This window comes from Pongo abelii, chromosome 2, assembly GCF_028885655.2.
Source record: "Pongo abelii isolate AG06213 chromosome 2, NHGRI_mPonAbe1-v2.0_pri, whole genome shotgun sequence".
Classification (NCBI taxonomy): domain Eukaryota; kingdom Metazoa; phylum Chordata; class Mammalia; order Primates; family Hominidae; genus Pongo; species Pongo abelii.
In genome coordinates, this window is record NC_085928.1 from 12,888,378 (window position 1) to 12,909,507 (window position 21,130).

At 44.3% G+C, this 21,130-nt stretch overlaps 1 protein-coding gene and 1 non-coding gene across 2 annotated transcripts in view; both read left to right on the plus strand.

Annotated features, from left to right (window-relative positions):
- The window catches only part of SLC12A8 (solute carrier family 12 member 8), a 134,409-nt gene that overhangs the window by 75,289 nt on the left and 37,990 nt on the right, over nt 1–21,130 (plus strand). Inside the window, exons 6-7 of the mRNA XM_054551353.2 lie at nt 1,372–1,485; nt 19,372–19,459. Coding sequence (XP_054407328.2) covers nt 1,372–1,485; nt 19,372–19,459 — 202 coding nt within the window. The remainder of the gene's footprint in view (nt 1–1,371; nt 1,486–19,371; nt 19,460–21,130) is intronic.
- LOC112132806 (U6 spliceosomal RNA) lies at nt 20,865–20,968 on the plus strand. The gene has a single exon (XR_002914527.1). It is a non-coding gene; the product is annotated as a U6 spliceosomal RNA (small nuclear RNA).

The window sequence follows — 21,130 nt, forward strand, 5'->3', positions numbered from 1 at the left end:
AGGAGCCTTCTTTTGTGGATGGAAGCTTGGGCTGTAATTAAGCTCTGAGCGGGTGGAGGATGAGGCTTCGGGAAATTCTGTACCTGAAACCCTAGGGTTGGCTATGGAGTGACAGCTGAATACCCATCCTACGGGACTACAGGGGTTGAAGGAAAAGGAGCAGGGATTGGCTTCTCTTGGACAACAGTTAATAGGAACAAACCAGCTCCTTCTCAGAGACAAGATTCAGAAGCAGAGGCTGAATATCCTGGGTGTTCCTGAAACCAAGAACACTTGACTTGTGTCTTAAAATTCCACAGCCCACTAGCATGTTCACAGATGCTGTTCAAAGTGACCTCCTTTGACAAAGAAGCAACGTGCCTGCAGGGTTGAAACCACTTGAAAAAACTTTGTTAAAGTCGATGTACAAAAATGTTTAAAATGCTTTGAGGAAATGAGATCTGAGATGTTCCTGCTGTAAAGTAGACTGTGAACAAGTCAAATTGAAAGTGTGGAAGCGAGGTGTGCCCATAGGCTGAAAGATCTAAGAGAAAGGTTCTTTTCAGCGTGACCCATATTTGCAACCTACCTACTGTGCACCAATGCAGTGCTTGGCTCTGGGGGATAGAGACATGCAGACCTGGATTTCATGCCTCAAGGAGTCTAGTTGGGGGAAGTCCTACTGTGGCCAGACCTAGCGCCAAAAGCAGTGAGGAGGGAGGAATAGATTCTGATTAGGGAGTGCTTATAAAGCCCAAAGGAGCACCATCTGGGCTGAGCTTGAAGAGCTGGCCCACTACGATGCTTAGAGATGTGGGGGAAGAGTCTGGAAGGCCAGGAGACTGCCTAACGAAGGCACGGGGGTGGGTGTGGGTGGCCTTCCTCAGGGTGTGGCTGCTGGGGAGGAGAAAAAGCAAGGGATGAGTAGGGAGTGGTGGCTGTTGCCAGGTTGTGGAGGCTTTGATAGGAGTTTGGACTTGATTCTGTTGCTATTAGGGACTCGTGGAAGGTTTTCGAATACTGAAGTAACTTGCAAATATCGATTAATTTTTTAAATGGAAAACAAACACATAAATACATGCTCATTGAAAGATATTTCAGCTATATTAAAGTCTATGAAGCAAAAGATGAAAATGCTTCCCTTCCCAGAAGTGACCACTGCTTCCTTTCATGTTATTTCATCCACCTGTGTCTATGGGATCAGCACACAAAAGTCAACCCTAGAAGTGGGAAGCAAGATGGTTCTGCAGACCCGCCCTGTTGCTGTGTGTCACATACATGCCCCTACCTTTCCAATATTTAAAGTGATATATGAAATAGTACTATAATCTAGGGAAATGTGTCCTGTGTCTTCTCATTGGGCTCATGTTGCTCTCCATTGCGTCATTTCAGAACATGGTTTCATTGGATATTCACCCGAACTGCTACAGAACAACACGCTGCCCGATTACAGCCCCGGGGAATCTTTTTTCACCGTCTTTGGGGTTTTCTTCCCAGCGGCTACAGGTATTGTAATCTGGGTTCTTTTTTACTCTCAAATTAGGGATATAAGTTCTTGGTTCCAGAATTCAGCATCATCATTGGCCTGCACGTGCTCTTGGTATGTATATCCAACTTTAGATATGGGCTTAGCTTTGACTAAAATTTTGTTATTTTATTTATGTATGTATGTATTTTGTAGAGACAGGGTCTCACTATGTTGCCCAGGCTGGTCTTGAACCCATGGCCTCAAACATAAAAATCTATTATTTTAACAGAGTTTACTGAAGGCCCTCAATATGATTTAATCCTCCTCACTCCTTACACATTGACACCTGTTGTTCATAGAAAGGATACATATCTCATAGGGCTGAACAGGACGGATTCCTCAGCAGGACAAGCCGCTCTTTTTACAGGTGGAATAAGTGCATACCTGGAATCAAAACTTCTCTTCCCCCTACGCGTACCAGCACATCTTCTCCCAGAGGGCAGAGAAACACTATTGTCTTTTCTTTTCTTGCTATATCAGGTGTGAGCCAAACCAGTATCCCGGGGGTGGGGGTGAGGAATGAATCTCCTTACTCTCCCTTCCCCAAGTTCCTGCTCTACAGTGACTGTAGAGGACCCTCCCACAGCCAAGGTCCCTGTTGGGCTCCTGCCCCATGCTTGGGTCCCTGGCCCGGAAGGCAATAAGCTAACATGTTGACCAGATGCTCCATAAAAAATAACATTTGCTAGTGACTGGGCTTGTCCCCAGGGAACAGACTCTTAAAGAAGAGAGAAAAGCATTTCACTCTTGATCAAGAGAGTATTGATGGCCAGAGGGTAACTGCCTTGTTTCCTTGTCTCTCTCCCCTTTCCCTCTGCCCTCCTACATATGGCCATTTCCTTACTTGATGTCCCCACCCCAAATGGGATAGGGACAGAAAAAGAAGGAGAAGCTGCTAGAGTGTCTAAGATTGAGAAGATTGTCCATACAAGTGTTAGCAAGGATGTGGAGGCACCAGAACCCTCATGCACTGCTGAAGGGAATGTAAAATGGTGCAATGACTTTGGAAAAAAGTTTGACAGTTTCTTAAAAATTACATCCAGCTATTCCATGCCTAGCTATCTACTGCAGAGGATCAAAGGCCTGTGTTCATATGAAGATTTGTACATGAACTTTCAAAGCAGCTTAAATTTTAATAGTCCTAAACTGCAAATAGCTTGAATGTTCATCTACAGGTGAGTGCATAAACAAACTATGATGTAGCCACACAATAGAAAACCACTCAATAATAAAAATAAATAACTGGCCAGGCATGGTGGCTCACACCTGTAATCCTAGCACTTTGGGAGGCCGAGGCAGGTGGATCACCTGAGGTCAGGAGTTCAAGACCAGCCTGGACAACATGGTGAAACCCCATCTCTACTAAAAATATATTTAAAAAAAAAGTTAGCCTGGCATGGTGGTGCATGCCTGTAGTCCCAGCTACTTAGGAGGCTGAGGCAGGAGAATCACTTGAACCTGGGAGGCAGAGGTTGCAGAGAGCTGAGATCGCGCCACTGCACTCCAGCCTGGGCGACAGAGCGAGACTCTGTCTCTAAACAAAGAAAAAGAAGAAATAACTATTGATACACACAACAATATAGGTGAATCTCAAAATAATTATGCTGAGTAAAAGAAGTCAGATCAAAAAAAAAGCAAATAATCACGATTGTATAAATCTCCATTTATATGAAGTTCTAGAAAATGCAATCTATAGTGACAGATGCCTGGGAATGGGAGTGAGAGGAGCAGGAAGGAGGGATTACTAAAGTGCAGAAGGAAACTTCGGGGGGATGAAAAATATATTCCTGGCCTGGCGTGGTGGCTCATGCCTATAATCCTAGTACTTTGGGAGGCCAAGGCAGGAGGATCCCTCAAGCTCAGGAGTTTGAGACCAGCCTGGGCAACATAGTGAGACCCTATGTTGTCTACAAAACATGATTAAAAAGTTAGCTTTGGCCGGGCGCAGTGACTCATGCCTACAATCTTAGAACTTTGGGAGGCCGAGGCAGGCGGATCACCTGAGGTCAGGAGTTCGAGACCAGCCTGGGCAACATGGTGCAACCCCGTCTCTACTAAAAATACAAAAATTAGCTGGGCATGGTGGCATGCACCTGTAGTCCCAGGAACTCAGGAGGCTGAGGCAGGAGAATCACCTGTAGTGATTCTCAGCTACTTAGGGGTGGGAGGTGGTTGGCAGGAGGACTGCTTGATCCTGGGAGGTCAAGGCTGAAGTGAACCTTGGTCATACCATGGTACTCCAGCCTGAGTGACAGATTGAGACCCTGTATCAAAAAAAAAAAAAAAATTGTGTGTGTGCGCGTGCGTGTATTCCTGATTATAGTGATGGTTTTACAGGCATATTCATATAGCAAAGCTTTTCAAGTTGTTACACTTTAAACATGTACATCTTATAGAATGTTAGTTATACCTCAATAAAGCTGTTAAAATGAAAAAGACAATAACTTTAATCATCTTTAATTGATTTTCCTCAATCCCACTTCTCCTTATAGCAATAGCCTTTCCCTCTCCTCTTCATAGCCAAACATAACATGGCTCCCCATGTCCATTCTTGTACCCCCTACTCAACTCTCCCAGTCTCTCCTTTGGGAATTGCAAGCCTGTCTCCTAATGACATGGCTCTTTCACCAGTGACTTCCTTGTTACTAAATGCAGCACGCATTTTTAGTCTCTCACTTTATTTAACTCTCAGCAACAACCCACTTCCCCTTGCATTTCTCTTGCCTTCCACGATGCAGCCTTCTCAGCTCCCTCCTACTCTCTGACTTGCCTTTATAGGTGCATCCCCTCCACCTGCCCATCCAGTGTTGGGAATCTTCCAGCTATTCCTAGGTCCTCACATCTCTTTCTCAACTATTTTCCTTGGAGTCTCATCCATGCTTATTGTTGAATAACCACCCTCAAAACTGATGACTACAAAATGTACACTTCCAGCCCAGACTTCTCCTCCAAGCTTCACATCACACATTCAGTTGTCCATGTGACATCTTCTCTTGGGTATCTTGGACCGAACAAGTTTGAACCAAACGCATCTCACCTACCCCTCAACTCGTCCTCCTCCTGTACTCCTGATGTCAGTAAATGGCACCTCCACCCAGCCAAATGCTTATGCCAGTGATGAGACCTCCCTCTTTCTTTCCAGTGCCTTCTAAGTCTTGTCAATTTTACCTCCTAAGAGTTGCTAGATTCTCTCTACTTCTCCTTATGTCTACCACCCGACCACTCTGGGCCCAGCTTCATCTATCACTTGTATCACTGCGTCAGCCTCCTGCCTGACTTTTCTTAAGGCTCGGCCATGGAAATGAGCCTGGAACTAGGGCTTGGAAGTGGGAGGTCGAATCCTGGTCTACAAATCCAGATTTGCCAGAAATACTGCATTGCTTTCATTTTTATAAAACAAAAAGAGTCAGTCTCCAACTCTAAGCCTTCATTCTGCCAGGATGGCTTAAAAGTAACAGCAGTAATTCAGCATGCCTCCACCTGCTCCTGCCATGCTCTGCACCAGTTCCAGGGGCTTAGGGTTTTAAACAGTACCCAGACATGTTTGGGGGGCTCTGCAATTCCTTATCTGTAAACAGAACCAGGCCTTCCCATTGTCCTGTCCATAGGGCCTTTCAGATTTGTGCTGCCTCTGAGCCACGTTCAAGGACCGGAAATCTGAGATTGGGAACCCTATGCTTAGTGTCTATGTACTCCCCAAACCTTTCCTTCTGGGGGTCTTACCGGCTCCCCACCAGTACTGCCAGGGAGTTGGGGGGGTCCCGGGTCCTCATTTCCCCAGAACCTGTGAACAGCCTCTCTCCCTGCCCTGACTCCAGAACCAATCTTCTGTCAAATATCGGGGCAGTCCTGTCCAGGGCCAGCTTTCTGGGTGTGTGACCTATGCATTTACACTGTCCCCACCCTGAGAAGGGCCTCGTGCTTGTTTTAAGGCTTTGCTGTTGCTAAAATTCTTGGGCCGGGCCTGGTGGCTCACGCTTATAATACCAGCACTTTGGGAGGATGAGGCGGGCAGATCACTTGAGCCCGGGAGTTTGAGACCAGCCTGGCCAACATGGTGAAACCCCATCTCTACTAAAAATACAAAAACTAGCCAGGTGTTGAAGGGCATGCCTGTAATCCCAGCTACTCAGGGAGGCTGAGGCAGGAAAATCACTTGAACCTGGGAGGCAGAGATTGCAGTGCGCTGAAATCGTGCCACTGCACTCCAGCCTGGGTAACAGAGCAAGACTGTCTCAAAAAATAAAAAAAAACTTAATAATTTTTGATTCTGAATTTGTATTTTTATGTGGCCCCACAAACTGTGTGATAGTTTTTCTCCTTGTCCCCCCATGTTTTCCCCAGTGATTCTGCTGTTTCTTTTCTGTTTCCCTCCAAAATCTTCTAAGGACCTAGGCTTTTGAGAAACAGAAGCCAAAACAGTGCACAGGCAAATTCTGCTTCCTCTCTGCCTCCTGTCTCCCACAAGGCAAGAGAATATAGGTCAGCTTCCTCTTGAATGGACAGAAAAGGAAAGGGGAAAAACAGAGGGAATTAAACAAAGTTAACATCTGAAGATGTTTCACAGCCTCTCTTCCTCTCTCCTTCCACACACAAACTGAAAACCATCTGAGTGTTCTCTGGGGCCTGTCAGTGTCCCCACTGAGTGAAGACCCCTGGGCCAAGATGCCGGGTTAGCATTTACCCGAGAGGCAGGGCAGAAGGCCTCTTTGCCTGGTCACACTGTGCAGGGAATGTCCCGGGTGTCCTCAGGTGCACCAGGGGTTTGTCTTGGCAATGTGGCCCTGATGTGCCTCTCCACCCTGCTTCCACGGCTGGCTTTCCTAAGAGAGAGGATGCCTGGTGTGAGTGGGGGAAGGCGGCGGTGAGCCTCCCCTCCAGCTTCTCCCTCCAGGCAGAAGTTAGCAGAAGCCTGAGGCTTGAAGATGCCACCCAGTAGCCCAGAGTATGAGCTGGATTCACATGTGAGATCAGCTAGTCCGACTCCCAAGCTTTTGTCTTTTTAATCCATATTTCTTTTTTTTTTTTTTTTTAAGGCAGGGTCTCGCTCTGTCACCCAGGCTGGAGTGCAGTGGTGTGATCTCAGCTCACTATAACCTCTGCCTCTCTGGTTGAAGAGATTCTCGTGCTTCAGCTTCCTGAGTAGCTGGGATTACAAGAGCATGCCACTATGCCCGGCTAATTTTTGTATTTTTAGTAGAGATGGAGTTTTGCCATGTTGTCCAGGGTGGTCTCGAACTCCTGACCTCAAGTGATCCACCTGCCTCGGCCTCCCACTTCCAAAAGTGCTGGGATTAGAGGCATGAGCCACCATGCCTGGCCTATATTCCCTTTTGATAATGACACTAAAAGCCTCACAGACACTGGACATTCTGGCTCAGAGATGGAGTGTCATTATCCTTCCACTGAGAAAGCTATAGCTACCTAAGACGATGAGTCAAGATTTATTTTCTGTGGTTTAAATTATGAGTATTATTTTGAAAGCTTTCAAATGTAAAATGATAATAGTGCATAGACTGTAACTACACAGGCCTCTCTGCCCCACCCCTCTTAGGGGACCTGCTTTCCTGTCCCTCTCACTCTCCATTGGCCCAACCGAGGTGAAGAGTCATTGATCTGATCCTTTATTTTACCAGCTGGGGAGGAGGGGCGCAGAGGAGCTTATGAAGGACCCGACAGAGGTCACGAAGCTGATTAGTGGCCAGAGTTGGGCCATCACCCTGTTGTGAAGAGCTGCCCTCCGTGTCTCTGTCTCTGTTTTTCAGGGCCCCAATTGTAAACATGATAGGCAGGACGAATGGTTTGTATGACTTGCTGTCTCCTGGCAGATGTTCGGTTAAGCTATGAAAAGCACGGATGATTGGCAGTTTCCATGGTGATAGATTTGCTAAGGATTAGCTCCGAGTGAGTCATGGCTGGGGCTCCCTCCAACGCCATCCTCTTCTGGAACAAGAGAACCTCCAGGCTGTGGCGAGGAGAGAGTTTTGAAGAACAAACCCTTCTGTTCCCCAGCCCCCCATCCTCCCGTCAGAGATATGATACTTAAGTTACTTCAGATATTTTATCCCAAGGGCAGGCAGCTTCCTGGGAAGAGCGGCTGGAGATTCGGTCTGGGGGCTCCTCTGGATTTAGGAAGCTGTCCCCCTCCCCGCTCACTGCACTCTTATCCATTATACCCTGTGCTGGTGGCTGCAGGGGTGGAGTTCGGGGGGCTTGGAGTGGACGCTGTACTTGCTTTGCTTCTTAAAGTGCATTCCTTCTCAAAGTGCATTCCTTCTCCAAGCTCCACTACCAAACTTTCCCTGAGAAGCAGACATCTCCTCTCCAGGGTTTCATACACACCATGCGGATGCAGCCACTCCAGGGATCCAGGAACACGATTCACAGAGGAACTAGGAAATGGAAATTCACTGAGAAGAATATCAGTCATGTGAAGTCCTGTAACCCTTGTTCCCAGATTCTAAACTCTTACTGGAAGGAATAAGGGCCTCTTTGGCCACAGCCAACACATGGGACTGTGGTTGACCACACCCAGCATGAAAAAATGTGGTAGGAAACCTACAGCCTTTACTGAAACGTCCACAGTCACCTTCCTTTTCAAGAGCCCAGCTATTTTTGTGATGCCCTTTGACCTCCCTGGGCCTGACTCCTCTCTCCTGCTCATGTACACTCCCTGGGAAGCTCTGGGAATTTTCTGGGCCCTCCAATTGGCTGGCTGTCTCCAGGCCCCTCAGCCTGGCTGTTAGTGCTCACCCCTCCTCTGGCCTACTTCCCCCGTTCCCCGCTCCCAGGCGTCCCCTAGGTCTCCTCATAAGTTATGTGTCTTGTGAGTGATAGGACAAGAACCTGCTGGATCAGAATGGGGTCCCCATGTTTAAGGACTAGAGAGCCCCAAGTAGGGACAGTCTGAAGATGGGGGCTCACTCCACTCCCTTCATTCAGATGAACTTATGAGCAGAAACAGGAGACAAGAAGGAAACTTTGGCTGGGCGCAGTGGCTCAAGCCTGTAATCCCAGCTACTCAGGAGGCTGAGGCAGGAAAATTGCTTGAACCTGGGAGGCAGAGGTTACAGTGAGCTGAGATTGCCTCACTGCACTCCAGCCTGGGCAACAGAGTGAGACCTTCTTGAAAAAAAAAAAAAAAAAAGCTTAGGCTGGGCGCAGTGGCTCATGCCTGTAATCCCAGCACTTTGGGAGGTTGAGGTGGACAGATCACGAGGTCAAGAGATCAAGACCGTCCTGGCCAAAGTGGTGAAACCCTGTCTCTATTAAAAATACAAAAATTAGCCAAGCATGGTGCATGCCTGTAGTCCCAGCTACTCGGGAGCCTGAGGCAGGAGAATCACTTGAGCCTGGAAGGTGGAGGTTGCAGTGAGCCAAGATCACACCACTGCACTCCAATCTGGTGACAAAGCGAGACTCTGTCTCAAAAAAAAAAAGCTTTATAATTGTTATACATGTCTATTTTTTGTAATTTTATTTATGGAATTAATTTATAATTGTTTTATCGAAATAATTATACATATCAACAGTTTTTATCAAAACAATCATAAATATCGACAATACTTATTATCATTACAATAACCTATTATGTCAGGCACTAAGCACTTTATGTATAGTTTTCTGTTTAAACTTCTCCACAGCCTGACTGGTTCCATCAGACACAGGGCTGCCATGAAGTGGTTGAAGCCTGGGCTTCAAGGCCCCTCACTTGCATGAGCTCCTTCCACAGCCTTGTTCCTAATTTTATATTCATAATTTTGTACTTTCAAAAAAATTTCAGACCGCATGGAACCTAGATCCTCCCACAGGTTCTATTATTTACCCATTTTATAGATAAGGAAACAAAGATATAGAGAGGTTATTTCCCCAACATCTCCCAGCCAGTAAGCGGTAAACCCCGTTGCTTCCCATAAAGAGAGAACACACAGTGTTGGTGCTGCCCCTCATCCAGAAGCCAATGAATCTTGCCTGGGTCCTGGAGTTGGAAAGTTGCATTATTTGACACTGTCTGTCCCAGCAGCATCTCTAAAACATTGAGAGGGACGGAAACTCACAAGTTTTGCTCCAAGAACAGAGCAAGAAAGGTTTAGAGATTTCTGCAGGAACAGCTGAACAAACAAACCAACAAGCCAGGTATGGGAAAGGAATGGGGTTTGGAAATCAGAAGGAAGGTAAGGAGAGGCAGGCCAGTCTTTAGGAATCTGAGGGATTTCTGAGTAAGGAGCAGAGCCCATCTCTCCTGGATGAGCATTTATTTAGCACCTACAAGGTGCCAGCCACTATGCTAGGTGCTTATGAATATCTGTTCCAACTTCACCACAGCCCTGCAAAGCAAATGGTATAATCCTCATTTACAGGTGAAGAAAGCAGAGCTCAGAGCCACACTGCCTCCAAATAGTAATAGATCCCTTTTTTTCAGTTAAAAAAAAAAAGGCAGCAGATGAGACTTGGGCACGTTAGTGCACGTGTAGTCTATCTTCATAAGAAAGAAAAATAAAGTTATGAACTTAGAAAACAGGGAGCAGAGAAACGATTAAGCTATAAATGGAAAGAAAAAGTTGAAGAGTTTCTAAGGACACAGATTTGGATTGAAAAGTCCCCAGGAGGAATCTTGGAAGTTCCTTGAGAAAGAGTAAGCAGTCCTTTATGAACTAATAGGAACCTGAAAAGCCTAGAAAAACTGTTGGGGTTTTCTTTTCCTACTAATCTTCATTTTCAGGAACAGAAAAGGGAATTGGGGTGGGAAGCGGGCTTGTGGTAATTGGTGATAAGTAAGGACTTTGATCAATGTGTGCCATTGGGTGCTTCAGGGCGCAGGGAAGAAAAGAGATGACCTACCCACTTGCAAATGTTGGTTAAGTGGTCATTGACATTTACACTGGTTATTTTACCCAAGGATATATTTTTGAGAGCTATAAGGGGTTGATTCATCTTCTGGCCCTCTACGTCTGCTGTGAGACCAGACACTGGAACTAGGCACTGACCCTAAGTCCCCTGTTCACCTGGTGCCATCCATCGAAACTGTAGGTGTAATGTCAATGTCTAGGTGGCTATGGATGCCACTTGAGGTGTAGCCTCATAAACCTAAGCTGGTCAAGTGATGGCTGACACCTTCAGACTTGCATATCAAAGCTGAGACCATAAAGATGTGCCTGAAGGCCCCAGGACTGGGGTGGAAGACCAAGCCAGAAGGCTTTCCCCATATTAAGGAAGCTGTTTACCTAAGTCACATGGTAACAGTATGCAGACCAGACAGATCATCGTTGTGAGGCAGGAAGAAAAAATGTTTTTGGGTAAAGCAATTAACTGCTTCCTGGAACTGGCGTTTAAAACCCAGAAATGCCATCAATCCAGCACTGTCTAGAGATTAGGAGCTGGTGATGCAAGTGCCTATGGTGCATAGCGCCGATTATAACTGATAAGCTCAGCCTTCTTGTGGGTATGTAACCCCATATTAATCATGCAATTACTGTTTCAGAAGGGGAACTCTACGAAGAGCAGGGGTGTTAGGAAGAAATGGAGAGGCTGTGTGATGTAGTGGAAACAACACTGACTTGGAATCAGGAAACTTGAGGGTTAGTGCTGGTTCTGTTAGCAATTAGCTTGGAACACTTGAATCAAATGGCTTCCCTTCTTTGGGCCTCCGTTGCCTCATCTGTGGAATAAAAGGTTGGAGCAGATAATCGCTAGGGTATCACCTAGCCTTAAGAATCATGATTCTAAATAGCTGTTTTATTTTTTATTTTTATTGTTTTTGAGACGGAGTCTTGCTCTGTCACCCAGGCTGGAGTGCAGTGGCGTGATCTTGGCTTATTGCAACCTACGCCTCCCAGATTCAAGCGATTTTCCTGCCTCAGCCTCCCGAGTAGCTGGGACTACAGGTGCGTGCCACCATGCCTGGCTAATTTTTTGTATTTTTAGTAGATACGGGGTTTCACAATGTTGGTCAGGCTGGTCTCGACCTCCTGACCTCAGGTGATCCACCCACCTTAGCCTCCCAAAGTGCTGGGATTACAGGCGTGAGCCACTGCATCCAGTCCTAAATAGCCAAATTTAAACAATTTTTGGAAGCCCGCCAAGAAAAGTGTCAAGACCAAATAGTAATTATAAAATGGGCACTGAGTGTTTCCCGAAGTGTGCTCTGTGGAACTTTAATAATGAAGAAAGTGTTTCATTTCTTTAAAAAAAAGGGTTCAATGCCAAATAAGTTTTGCGAAACACTGTGTGCTGTATTTCTCTTCTTAGAGCTGGACAATGAATATTAGCATATTATAGGCACTACAATAGCCCAGCACTGAAAACCTCTCTAATTAAGGTTTTCCCAACCTTATTGTCAATTATGGAACTTTTTAAAAAATGTAATATTTGTAAAACACCTGGGCACTAATGCTCTGGGAAATAGTATTTGTTCTATTACGCCAACCCTAAATGTAACTCTAACCTTAACGATAGTGTTTTCAAATTGCACTGGGTGCAAAAGGAAAGCAATCTAGAGAATTTCTGTAACACTTAACAAAGATGGGGAAAAAAATGCTAAGTCAAAATAATTTTTCTAGCTCTAACTAGTGAATGAGACATTTCGAATTCACCGAAGCTAGGGAACATTGCCCAAGAGTCGTGTGGTAACACAGAGGTCGAATTTTGGAAATGACAGCCACAGTGTGTGAGCCCCTATAACAAATGTGCAGGTCAGGCACAGTGGCTCATGCCTGTAATCCCAGCACTTTGGAGGCCAAGGCAATCAGATCACCTGAGGTCAGGAGTTCAAGACCAGCCTGGCCAACATGGTGAAACCCCGTCTCTACTAAAAATACAAAAATTAGCCAGACATGGTGGCAGGTGCCTATAATCCCAACTACTTGGGAGGCTGAGGCAAGAGAATCACTTGAACCCGGCAGGTGGAGGTTGCGGTGAGCCAAGATCGCACCATTGCACTCCAGCTTGGGTGACAGAGGGAGACTCCATCTCAAAAAAAAAAATCCAAACAAACAAAAAAAACAAATGTACACTTTGCCATGGGAACCACCCACATTGCCCCAGCAGGAATCACTCATGAGACTTCTTGTCTGCAGTCCGAGTTGCCTGCATCTCGTCTCTGGCTCTTTGTGTCTGTGATACGATCTACTTTCTGGCTTCTCTGTTTTGTCTCAAAAGCCAACTTTCTGGCCATATCTGGGCCTGGCTCATTCCTGTGTCACGGTCAGTCCTTTCTCCTCCCACTGACCAGCATCCTAATGTACTGCACATCAGGCAGCCCTCACAGAACCTGGGGGAGGAGGAAAGGGGGTTTGTTATGGAGACAGTAAGTGTTTGGAAGCAGGAAGCAATTAGGATGAATCAGTCACTTTCCTCCACAGAAGCATATATTGCTGTGGCGTTCTCAGGGGTCTTCATGGGCTAACTTCTGTATAAATGATCTGAAGGAAGGTGTACAAAATGACCTGACAAACTGTAGGAGGTACAACAGTGGCGAGGAATAAAGAGCGCTATGTCATGATATGGTTTGGCTCTGTGTCCCCACCCAAATCTCACCTTGAATTGTAACAATTCCCACGTGTCGTGGGAGGGACCTGGTGGGAGGGAATTGAATCATGAGGGTGAGTCTCTTTCCTGTGCTGTTCCCATGGCAGTGAATAAGTCTCACGAGATCTGATGGTTTTATAAATGGGAGTTCCCCTACACAAGCTCTCCTCTCTCTTGCCTGCTGCCATGCAAGATGTGACTTTGCTTCTCCTTCCCCTTCTGCCATGATTTGTGATGCCTCCTCAGCCATGTGGAACTGTGAGTCAATTAAAGCTCTTTCCTTTATAAATTACCCAGTCTCGGGTATGTCTTTATTAGCAGGGAGAGAACAGATGAATACAGCAGGTCCTGGGCATTCCTTTTTTTTTTTGATCCAAATAAGACCTGTACATGATACAAAATAAAACAGTACAGGGGCTTGAAATACAAAGCAATAGTCTCCCACCCCACCTTTCACTATCCCCAATACTCCTCTGGAGGGACAACCACTTTAATCATTTTTAGTACTTTGAGAGCTGTGTATAACCAAGCAACATATGTATACCTATAATTTGGTTAATCAAAAACAGACATCATGTGTTGACTTCATGCTAGGAAATATGAGAGTTAGCTTTCTTACATGCTGCCTTATTCACCCTCCAATGTTTGATAGTTATATTTTTATTTTTAGTTATTTTGATGATTACATTGATAATTTTAAAGAATATACTTAAATCTCGGCTATTCTGTTTTAGGTTGCATCCCTTCAGTTCTTGCTGTTGGCGTGGGAAATTGAGATTCTGTGTTGTGTTTTAAGATTAATGTTATTAGAATTCTATTTATTTTATGTGTATCTTTATTTTTATAAGGAATGCTTTAGTTATTGCCCTAATTTTAAGGGAATCTACATAATCCTTTTGTACTTAGGTTTTTAGAGCATTATCAGGAAAGCTATAGATAGCAAGTTGGTTATTAGCAGGCAAGTGGGCAAAATCCCATGAAAAATGTAGTTTACAACTTTAACTGAACAGACAGTTTTTCTCTCGCATACACATGCGCACATACACACAAACACACACACACTTATTAAAAATATTTTTTGCCTTAAGGTTACAAGTCAACTATCTTTGGAACTATGAAAACAAACTGCTTCATATTATTTGACATTTCTTTGGTCTGCTTAGCAAACACTTAGAAACTCAACTTTATAACAAGATACAAAATAATTAACTTAAAATTTATTGCAACTGCTATATAAATATTGGCTAGTTTTTTTCCATAGCTACCTACCACATTTAACGGGTAGCTCAAAAGGCATGGCTTAGATTACCTTTTAAATTTGCTTATTAAACTAATTGAAGCTTGTAACATTCAAGTCAGGCCTGGTGAATGAACATGGGACTTACATATTTTTGTTTTCTACATTACTATGATGAAAATATTAGTGCTTTTTCTCTTCCCTCTCCTTCTCTTTCCTCTTTTCACTTCCGAATATCAGTTAGCTATAGCCTTCTTTTACCTTGTCAAGATAAATAATGTTCATATTCTGTTTCATAACTATAGTTGCATTAGTTCATTCTGGCACTGCTGTAAAGAAATGCCTGAGACTGGATAACGTATAAAGAGGAGGTTTAATTGGCTCATGGTTCTGCAAGCTGTACAGGAAGTATGGCAGCATCTGCTTCTAGGAAGGACTCGGGGAGCTTTTACTCATGGCAGAAGGCGAAGGGGGAGCAGGTGTCTTCACATGGCAAGAGCAGGACCCAGAGAGAGAGGGGGAGGTGCCACACACTTTTAAACAAGCAGATCTTGTGAGTCACAGGAACAGCACAAAAGGGATGGTGCTAAAGGTGCTAAACCATTCATGAAGGATTCACCCTCAAGATCCCATCACCTCCCACCAGGCCCCATCTCCAGCACTGGGAATTCCAACGAACATGAGATTTGAGCGGGGACACAGATCTAAACCATATCAATAGTTACGTCCTCTGTGCTCTATGGGCCAATTTTAGAAGTTAAAGAACAATAAGCAAATACACGATTATGACTACGCAACTGTTGCTCACTGAAGAGCAAAGTGGTGGGCTAGAATTTCAGTTTCTTCACTGTGATTCTCATATAGTCCTTGTGTCATTTAGAAGAGAAAGTTCCTATACCATGGTCAAATGGGAAAATTTTTCTAACATTTTATTAGTTGTTGAAAGTCATGTCACATTTTGATTTGCTTCATATTTAGACCTTAACTTTCTTTTTTTAATTTTTAAATTAAATTTTTATTTTTTTATTTTTCATTTTATTTTTTTAATTAAAATAAAAAATATTTTTTTATTTTTATTTTTTTAAATTAAAATTTTATTTTTTAAATTTAAATTTAAATTTTTAAATTTTTATTTAAAATTTTAAATTTTTAAATTTAAATTAAAAATTTTAAAATTGACACATAATGGCACATATTTTTGGGATATGTAGTGATGCATATAATGTGTAGTGATCAGATCAGAGCAATTAGCATATCCATCATCTCAAATATTTACCATTTCTTTGTGTAGGAGACATTCAATATCCCCCTTCTAGCTATTTGTAAACCTTAACTTTCTTGTTCAGTTTTCCTGGAGTTTCAATAACTCTTATGTTGTTGCCAAAATGTGAGTCAGTATATCCTTAAAATCATTCAGTTTAATTATATTGCCCATTGTGCTGAAAGCATTTCCTCTCCAGAGGCATCCATCCAGGAGCCTCCATTTTTTGCTTTAATCCCTGGTGGTTTCTCTGCTGTACAACCCTTATTCTGGAACTTCACTCCATTCCTCAGTTATCACCACTGATTTCTGAATCTCATGTTTTCCTCCTTCATGGTTTACGTCCTCATTTTGCTGGAATACATACTTTAGTATCTTCCTTAGAAACACTATGGGGGAAGCAAATTTTCTGAACTCTTGTCTGTTTAACTACTCAATTGGTAATCTAGCTAAAATTATAGTTTCAAAATAATTTTCCCTCAGAATTTTAAAATCAGTGCTCCATTGTTTTCTAATGTTCAGTGTTGCTGATGAGAAGTCTGATGCCAGTCTAATTTTTGTTGCTCTGCAAATGTTTTAATCTTCAGAAGCATTTAGGATTTCTCCTGAAATAGCACAATGATGCATTTAGGTGTAGTTTTTTTTTTCATTTTTTTGTGCCGGATACTTGGTGCGATATTTCAATCTGACTACTTGTGTCTTCAGTTAGGGGGAATTTATTTTTTTTATCTATCTGGTTATTTTCTTTTGTTTCTCTGTTCTCTCTTTTTAGATATCCTGTTAGTTGGTTGTTGAAACTCCAAAATTTCTCCTCTATTTCACCTATATTTTCTATCTCTTTATCTTTCTGTCTTAAATACTGGGATATTTACTTAACTTTATCTTTCAAATCTTTTTGTTTGTTTGTTTTAGAGACAGGGTCTCACTCTGTTGTCCTGGCTGGAGTACAGTGGTGTGATCATAGCTCACCACAGCCTTGAACTCCTGGGCTCAAGGAGTTCAAGAGCCTTCTGCCTTAGCCTCCTGAGTAGCTGGGATGTGTGTACCACCATGCCTGGATAACTTTTTTATTTTATGAAGAGATGCTGTGTTGTCCAAGCTGGTCTCAAACTTGTGGCCTGAAGGGATCCTTCTTTTTTTTTAATTATTTTTTTTTCCTGAGATGGATCTCTGTCACCCAGGTTGGAGTGAGTGGCATGATCTCCGCTCACGGCAACTTCTACCTCCTGGGCTCAAGTGATCCTCCCACCACAGCCTCCCAAGTAGCTGGGATTACAGGTGTGCACCACCACACCTGGCTACTTTTTGCATTTTTAGTAGAGACGGAGTTTCACCATGAAGGTCAGGCTGGTCTCGAACTCCTGACCTCAGATGATCTGCCTGCCTCGGCCTCCCAAAATGCTGGGATTACAGGTGTGAGCCATTACACCCAGCCTCAAGTGATCCTTCTGCCTTGGCCTCCCAAAGCGCTGGGATTACAGGCATGAACCACCACACCTGGCCCTTAAATCTATTGCATTTTTAATTTTAATGATCATATTTTTAATTTCCAAAAGTTCTTTCTTGTTCTTGGATTTTTTTTCAAAGCACCTTGTTTTATAGATAGAATATTCTTCTTGGATGTATCTGGAGCTACTAATTAGTGTTTTCTTCCAAATTCTCTCTGTATCCTGATTTATATGTTTCTTCCAGCCTGGGTTGTTCTGTTTCTATTATGCATGTATTTGTTTATTTGTTGCTGGTTTTCATCACACATTGGGTGACCTTGGTTGCGGGTATGGATTTCCCCGGCTGTCGCGTGTTTAGGTCTGTCTCCCTACTGGGGCCCTACCTTGATGACAAGTTTGTGAGTGCTGTTGATTCTTGAGCAGGGCTTCATTTGGGGTGCAAACGTCCAGCCCTTGTTTTCCTCAGTGTATTGAGATCTTGTAGAGAAGCATTCTGGGGCTTTCTTTCCTTCTCTTTTCCTCTGTATTATTTTCTCCATTTTCTATGTTCTATGTTCCAGACATTCATGGGAACCTTTCATCTATTTAGGGTCCCCCTCCCAACTTCTCTTTGCTTATGGGAATTTATCTACTTTTCTCCTTTACTATGCTTTTAATAGGATCTTGGAGAGGAGGGAATGAGAGGAAAGAAAATGTGCCTAACAGGCCGTTAAAAACAAAAACAAACACAACAACAACAAAACCTTAGAAGTTTTCACGTTTCAAAATGATCATTGTAGAAAATTGAGAAAATATAAACAGTCAAATAAAAATGACCTGTTCTTTTATCACCCAGAAATAACATTGTTAATGTTTTAAAACATGTTCCAGTTCCTTTTTCTATATATTTTTATGATAATGGGATCATACCATGTGTTCTGTTTTCTAATATGCTTCTTAAAACTAAGCAAAAGCTTCTAAACATCTTTCCGTGTCACAACATATCCCTTACAATATTCTGAGACCTAGTATTTATTGAAAGCTATATCATCACTTATTTAACCAACCCTCTATTTTTAGACATGAGGTTGTTTCTAATTTCCACTATTCTAAACAAGCGTTTATAAACACACTGGGCTAAATCTTCCCTCATAGCCTTAACTACCTATAATGGGTAAAGTCCTCACAGTGGAGTTGCTGGGTGACAGTATATGCACCCCATCCGCAGGCCAGCATTCAGGGTTCTCTCTGAAATACACCCCCCTACTTTCACTTTCTTGTTCCAAACTGTCACTTCGCTGCACTTCGCTTGGATTCTGTGAAGCATTATAGCAGAGGCATTAAGAGCATAATTTTCAGAGTCAGACAGACCAGGGTTGAATCTTAGCTTTGCCACTTATTAAATGTGTGACCTTAGGCTGTTTTAATTAACCTCTTTGAACACTTTTCTATAATATGAGGAAATAATTCTACTTTTCTGATGAGGTTGTTAAAAGAATTAAACAGGATAAAAAAATGCATGTAAAACACTTGACACAGGCCCAGGCAGGTTGAAAGTGTTCACAAATCATGGAGTTAGATTCATTCCCATCCCTAAGCCCATTCAAATCCCTCTTTCAAGGTCACATTCAAGATACACCCCCTCCATGGGGCTTTCCTGACCAGGGCAGCCCATCACACTGAGTTGTTATGGCACTTGTGGGCTGGATCCTCATCCGGTGTTCAGAACACCCTGTCTTGTTGCTTTCATATATTTGTTTGTATGGGAAGAGGCAACATCCCCACCTCACCATGCAGCACTGTGCTGTGGGTCCCTCATGGATTAATTCATTTTCATTAGTGTTCTTGCAGAAGAGAGGTGATGATGAAAAGGAGCTTGTGACTCCATGTCAGTGGCATCAGGATTGGTTTTTTTGGAGTTTACTTCAAGCCCTTTGGTAGCTCAGGGGCTTGGAGGGTGGTACCTGACCCCAAGGACACAGGAAGCTCCCATGGAATCAGCAGGCAGCAGAGGCAGGGAAAGCCGCTGAGCAGGAGGCTGCCAGACCTTTGTAATGCTGAGCCTCTCCAGGGCATTGTCCCAGCTCAGCGCGCAGCGCAGGACCTCTGTGTGCCTTGCAAGCCGCTTTCCTCCCCCTGGTTGCTTTGCGCTGAGCGGTAGGATGCTTTTGGAGCTGGGAGGGCTTTCCTCCCGAGCCTCCTCCAACCCACAAAGGTCCCTTTCACGCCACAGGGATGCCTCCCTAGTTGCCAGGGGAGATTGAAAAGCAGCCTGTGCGCAGAGCTGCAGCTGGAGGGCTTGCCGTGGGACAGCTTCCAGGAGAGGGTCCCGGAGGAGAGGAAGGGGCAGCCCTGGGGAAGGCGATGCGTGGAGGAGGCTGCTCAACTCATTCCCCATCTGGGTGTCTTTCAGGAGTCATGGCCGGCTTCAACATGGGGGGCGACCTCAGGGAGCCTGCCGCCAGCATTCCCCTGGGCTCCCTGGCAGCTGTTGGCATCTCGTAAGTTCCCCTCATGGCAATCAGTCTGAGCTAGAGAGTGGGAGAGAAAACCCCAGGCAGAAGAGGGATTGCCCCTTTTGTTCTGAGAGTGCCCCGACTGTGACCAATCTATTTCATATTCCGATCCTTCTTTTAACACTCGGTGGGCTGGAAAATTCACGTCTGGTGGGTTCAGACACTGGCCTTTCATGCGCCCTGCCTGGGAATGCTGCCGAGGAGGAGTGTCAGGACCCAGATCACACATCGAATCCTTTCTTTCCTTTCCTCGGCCTCCCGCCCCCGTCCCTCCCCCACCCCCATTTTGAACTTGGGGATTTTTTTAACCACCGAGTTTCCAGGATCACTGGAGGGAGCATAAAGATGAAGAGTTTTGCAATCAGACGAATTCGGGCTGCATCTCAGCTCTGCCGCTGATTGGCTGCATGACTCTGGACAATTTACTGAGTTCTCTGAGCCTCCATTTCCTTTCCTTTGAAATGGGGATAATGACACTGTATGTGCTTCATAGACTGCGGGGGAGAGAGAAGGCACACAGTGGAAGCTCAGCACCCAGCTCTTCTTCCCCCACTGAGCCTCCCCTCCAGCTCCCCCAGGCCATCAGGCCTCTGGGATTTTAGTTCACACTGTGCAACCCACACTAGCAGGCTGGGTAACCTTGGGTCTATATCTGACCTTTTAGAATGTTGTTTCTCTCTGTACCACAGGAAGAAGCTTCTCTGCCCTTCATTGGGTGGGTGTGAAGAGGCAATGAGATCAGAGACCAGAAGCAATGACTTGGGAAGCTAAAAGGGCCTGTGTTATTCTAACCACAGTATTTAGAAAATATTAATGTATCTGTTTCACAAACACTGAATTTGCTCTTAGCTTATTGCAGTGAAACCATTGCTATCAGCCTGGCATACAGCATCAGGGTATTTTGTGCAAAACAGGGCAATAACATTGGGAAGAAAATGAAGACAACAGAGATAGAGTTGAGTGTTGGGAAGGAAATAAAAGAAAGAGGCTTCTGAATGAGGACCCTGTCTTGTTTCTGGTCCCAGCTGGGAGGTTCCAGGGGGAACCCTTGGCCCATCCTCTCACTACCCAGATGGGAATGAGGACACCACAGGAAGCTGGGTCTTGCTCAAGGTTACAGGGCATCTTGGGGATAGAGCCAGGCCTCTGCTCTCTGCCTTTTGACTTTAGTTTCCCTCTTTATTATCTGATCCAAAGATAACAGACCAGCAGGACTTAGAGGCCCGAAGGATCATCAGCTTGTTCTTTTGCTGGAGGAGGCTGGGGTGTGAGGCTGTGGGGCAACCCTGGCCTGAATCCTGGCAACCTAGAGGCAACTGGGCCTCCCACTTCCCTACTCGAAATGCCCTTTGTATGTTTTTCTTTTTTAATATAAGAAAGAGAAAAAACAGTGCTCACTTCAGCAGTACATATACTAAAATTAAAACAATACAGAGATTAGCATGGCCCATGTGCAAGGATGACATACAAATTTGTGAAGCATTCCATATTTTTATATACATTTAAAATTAAAGAAAGAAACAAAACAATGGTACCCCTTTTTTGGTAAGAAATATGCCAGAAGAGAAATAGTACAAAAAGTGTCCTCCCAAGCCAGCTAGGGAAGCCTCAAGACTGGCCTTTCTCTCATTCTGATATAAGTTCCCTTTGGAAACA